Source organism: Maylandia zebra, unplaced genomic scaffold (genome assembly GCF_041146795.1).
Source record: "Maylandia zebra isolate NMK-2024a unplaced genomic scaffold, Mzebra_GT3a scaffold01, whole genome shotgun sequence".
Classification (NCBI taxonomy): Eukaryota; Metazoa; Chordata; class Actinopteri; order Cichliformes; family Cichlidae; genus Maylandia; species Maylandia zebra.
The window spans coordinates 1,329,530-1,335,000 of NW_027490031.1; the positions used below are offsets into that span (position 1 = coordinate 1,329,530).

Genomic DNA, 5,471 nt, shown 5'->3' on the forward strand with positions numbered 1-5,471 from the left:
CTGAGTAAAGTAAAGTAAGTAAAGTAAAATTTTATTCATATAGCACCTTTCAAGATAAAATCACAAAGTGCTTTACAGAGGCAGAAAACAGACATTAAAATCTAAAACAAAACAAAATCAACCAAAACCAAGTTTAAACAAATAGGTTTTTAACTGCTTTTTAAAAGACATGAGTGAGTCCACAGATCTCAAACTCAAAGGGAGCGAGTTCCAGAGTCTGGGAGCCACTGATACAAACGCTCTGTCACCTTTTGTTTTTTGACCTTGTATGCGGGACAACCAGCAACCCCTGGTCACAAGACCTCAGGGACCTGCTGGGGTGATAAGGAAGAAGAAGATCACTTATGTAAGTTGGAGCTACACCGTGCAGGGCCCTATAAGTCATGATTATGATCTTAAAATGGGCCCTGAACTTGACAGGGAGCCAGTGCAGCTGAATCAGCAGGGGAGTGGCATGGGAGTGTTTGTGATGCTTTGTCAGAAGCCTAGCAGCAACATTCTGAACACCCTGCAGTCGTAACAGTAGTAACAGTAGTATTCATAGCGCATTGGTGCAGTAACTTTTGAATTTACTTTACTAACACAACAAGTAAAAGTATAAAGCAGAAAACAGCTGACTGACTTTAAGTCATTTCATTCATTAAGATGGAAATCTGGGATTTCTTTGTTTTGACTTTCAAGCTAAATTTGACTCTGTGAACCTAAAAAAGTGAAACGTATAAAAAGCTCTTTAATTCTGCTCATTGTAATCAAATGTTCAGAATATTTATTGATAAATGTCTTTTTATGCTTCTGGCTTTTATTGATAATGTGGATAAACATGAATCTGAGGAATGATTGGTTCTTCCTTTCTGCTGATAATCAACATAATAAATGTTGCTCTCCTCATTGGGATTCTAACCAGGTCAATAATAAATGGATTTGCTGAGCTCAGCACTTCGTGCTTTGATGAAATATAAACATGAAGCTGGATTTCATGTTGAGGAGACTCCAAATGGGTCTTAGGATCTATAAATGTCCTCAGTTTCTTTCAGACACTCATGAATATCATACATCTATACTCTGCTGCAGCCTACAGCTCACGGATGACAGAGACAGCTGGCTTTAATCACACATCCAGAAACAATGCTAGCAGTTAGAGCAGAGCTGAAAGCATCTGTCCAATTATTGATCGGCACGGCCGCCTGAAGGAGGATATAAAGCGCAGAGCTCATTGGCTGTGAGCTGTTTGTGACACTGCAGAATCTGTTCCAGTTTCCCTGCTCACTTCAAACGTCTCATTGGCATCACATTTTACACACAACAGCAGGAGTGTGAAACTCTAGGCCTCGAGAGCTGGTATCCTGCAAGTTTTATATCTCACCTTGGGTCAACACACCTGAATAAAATGATTAGCTCATTACCAGGCCTCTGGATAAGGTCAAGACATGTTGAGGAGGTAATTTAACCATTTAAATCAGCTGTGTTGGATCAAGGACACAGCTAAAACCTGCAGGACACAGGACATTGAGGCCTGGAGTGGCCCACACCTGGTTTAGTCACATCTGGGACCGTCTCCTTCAAACGACTGACAGAGAGCCTCGGCTTCTCTGACACTCTGTGACAAATTAAAGGAAAAGCAGAACCTTTCACTAAAGCAATAAAACAAAGCATAAACCAGTAAAAAAAAATATTAAAAGAGATAAATAAAACAAATACACCCTAACTTACAGTTCTTCATGAAAGCATGTTTAAAATGTATAAAACAATTCAGAGTAAAAAAAACCCATAAAACCAGGAGTCAGTCGAGGCCAGTCCATAAACGGTTGTAAGATAACAGGCCACAACAAGACAGAATAAAACAAAACAGGACAGAATGGTAGTGATGTGTCCTGTGTGTCGAAGCGTCGAATTGTGTGTCGGGTAATCTCGGGGGCGTTTTTGTGAAGCGCGTATCGAGGCTTGCTTTGATTACGTATGCAGTGACGCTCGAGGCCTCGCGGGCAGTCCATACCACGTGACTGATTCAGGGACCGGTTCACCGGTTCGCACCAGATTCGAAATAAAATGGGCAGCAAAACGAAGCTGATTTCACATTGTGTTGTGGAATTGGATTACGTACGTGTTACATAGTTACTTGAGCATTTCTTCTTCGATGGAACCAGCAAGGAAGAGATTTTTTTAATTTCATCTCTCCTAATAAAGTGTGCACACAGTAATAAATATCACAAATGATAAGCGCCATAATATAAATAAACAACACTACAGATTCTATAATCTGATTTCTGTCTGGTCAATTGGCAACTGTCTGATTTTAGCTTATTAAAAAGTGAAGCACCAAACACTAGTTTGTGTCATTATCCAGATGTACATAAGCATAATTACACAGTTACTAGGAGCGGGATTTGATTATCGATTAAAATCGATTCTAGCTTGGATAACGTGATATCGATTCATTAAAATGCTGAATCGATTTTTAATATAAATATTACTACATTTCAACAACCACCAAACAGCTAAAACAGTAAATGAGAGCAGGTACACGATTCTGCATAAAGACGTAAACACAAAGCGTGGACCCGCTGACGCATCAGAATCAGTGAGATGTCGGCTTTCTCACCAGACGGCACGGACACGGTTGGGGCTGAAAGCCGAAAGCTCACTGATTCTGATCCATCGGCGGGTCCGTGCTTCGTGTTTACGCATTTTTTGCGCTGATTCTGAAGCTGCAGGTTTTATTTCTCTTCACACAAGGTGTGTCTCTAATAAAACCTCTGTAATTTGCTCTGCTTTAATTCAGCAGCATCAGGTAATGTTCATTTGTTGATTAATGGTTTTCTTTTGTTTTTGATCTACTGCTGATTACTTTTTTTATAATCGTTTTTCTGTTTTAGCCTCAGCTACGTTTACGGCATCTGCTGATAGATAAAGTCTCGAAAGTGTCAGCTTTCTTTTTATAGTTATAAAAATATGCAAATGTACTGATCTATGATCTGAATTATACTACTGACTGACTGTCTGAGGCTGACAGTTACACAATCATACCAAAACTCTGTCCTGATAGTTTCCACTTTCTCTTTTGTATCACACACACTGTGACAATATTCGGGAGAAATAACCATGAAAACAATTTATTTATTCAGTTTAGAGGTTTACACATCATTATAATCACAGAGCCCGCTTCACTTGAATTGTCCACTTGATGGCGCAGTAGAGCAAACGAATCATCACAATGCTTCAAACCACGAGTCGACCAATTGGGTGGAAAGCTTCAGTTCATCACGAGGCTTCATCTCACCATCACTACAGAACGGAATAAAACAAGACAGCAGCAGTATGGCATGATCCTGTAACAAAAGAGGGAAACAGTCGTCAAGGTCCACCCTAATATATGCCATCACATTTACCACTATCTAAAGGGCAATACTAAAATGAGCATCTTTCCTGAGGAGATCTGCAGTGCTTAGTTGCCTAACGCACTCAGCTTGGATGGAAAAAGACTGCCAAATGCCTTTGTGTAGTAGTGAAGCGCAGCTGTTTCTTATAAGGCCACTAATTATCAGCTGGGAAGGTGTGGATGTTAGTGCTGCATTTGCAGACATCACGTAAAATCCTACCCCAAAATCTACTTCACTACACTACAGTAAGGACATCTGGTGGCTCTGTTGGGGTCTCTAATAGAGCACCAGCACAACACACTGGTAATTTTCAAAAGACATGACAGAGATAAATGACACTATCAAAGACAAGACTAGTTTTACATGTTTAATGCAGACTTTGCTAGTCATTAGACAAGTCACATGCGTTATCACAAAACAAACAAACTCCATTAAAAACTATTGCGCCAACATTTTCATCTTATATGTCGGAAACATTTTCAACAATGAGTGAAACAGTAAAAGCATGTGGAAAGTTTGGATTAATTTTAATGCACTCAGACTGGTTGAAAATGCAGAGGAGCTGGTTTTGAACTGGGCTTCAGAAAGATACAACATACTGATACTCACTGTGAAGCTTTGAGTGGAAAAAGACAGAAAAACAACATGTAGAACAGTTTAAAACATCAACTAACTGAATCCATGAATCTGACAATGTGTTTCTGAGTGAAAGAGACAGACATGTACAGTTCAACAGTCAGAGTGTTTCTCTAACCAGAGGACACTCTTTACACTCAACTCAGCACAGAGTCACTGAGGCACCAGGAGACCAAAGTCTAAATCCAGGATAAAGAGTTTCAGTGAATGCGGTGTTGAAGGTGTGGAGGTGGATCAGAGTGTCAGAGGAGACTCTGTAGAAGGACAGCGTGCCAGCAGGACAGTCCATATACACTGCTACTCTGTTAGAGACATAGGAGGACGAGGAGATGGAAATTTGTCCGTTATTGTGCCAGACACACTGAGGACCATCATCAGAGCAGTCTAGACTCCAGGACTGATCATTGTGCCCAAACACATAGTCTCTACTGCGTCCTTTCCTTCTGGTTCTTCTGTAACTCAATGATATATAAACATATCCGCTCCACTCGACCTCCCAGTAACGGCGACCAGTCAGACCATTTCTACACAGTAGCTGATGATAATGATCAAATCTGTCTGGATGATCAGGATATGACTGAACGTCCTTCACATGTGTCACCTTCCTGTTGTTGTCAGACAGTTGGAGCTTTGTGTGCACTGTGTTTGTGTCGATTGTGAGTTGACAGGAATCTGATGGAGAGAACAAACACAATCCAGCTGCAATTATTGATCCATCATCTGTTCATTGATTGACACTTTGATGATGACTCCTGACATGATGAAGATGGTTGAATGTGTGCTGCTTTGTTTTCATGAATCCCATTAAAAACACACTTACACTTCCTCAGACCTGGTCTCAACCATCGGACTCCAGCAGGCTCCACCCTGAAAAGAGGAGGAGGGTCAGACCAGCACAGTCTCTCGCTTTCATACACGTGTTAGGGGTGTCCAAATTCATAGGCTCCATCCTCCTGAGGCCGCATTTGTAGGCCAATTACGTCTCCTTTTCCCCAGATTTGAAGGATGGGTCAGGTTTATCCTTCGTAGCCTACCATATCCCAGAATTCATAGCGTAGCCCTGACAATTCCAGCTTCCAACAATGGCGGTAGCAAACTAGTTTTAATATTACTCTCATTTCACTTTCTGGGTCACAAAATAAACTTTTAAGATATTTTCAGGCGAGAATTTAGTAAACTTCAAATATCTGCTCGGTTTATGAACACATCATATATTTACAAAGTTGCTCTGACATTTTCAGAGACGTCTTTTACCCACCAGCTCGATAGCTCAGTAGAGCCGGCGAGAACAGCAAACTACCGGCACATTGTTTTCAAACCCCTGTGTTTTGCTACTAAGGTTAAACATGATATACACTCAACAAAAATATAAACGCAACACCTTTGTTACTGCTCCCATTCCCCATGGGATGGACGTAGAGACCTAAAATTCATTCCAGATACACAATATAACCATCC

General features: G+C 40.8%; 1 protein-coding gene across 1 annotated transcript in view; it reads right to left on the reverse strand.

Annotated features, from left to right (window-relative positions):
* Nucleotides 1-3,731: 3,731 nt before the first annotated feature.
* Nucleotides 3,732-5,471, reverse strand: part of LOC101477938 (uncharacterized) — a 55,031-nt gene continuing 53,291 nt past the window's right edge. Inside the window, exon 15 of the mRNA XM_076880859.1 lies at nucleotides 3,732-4,685. Coding sequence (XP_076736974.1) covers nucleotides 4,156-4,685 — 530 coding nt within the window. The 3' untranslated portion in view covers nucleotides 3,732-4,155. The remainder of the gene's footprint in view (nucleotides 4,686-5,471) is intronic.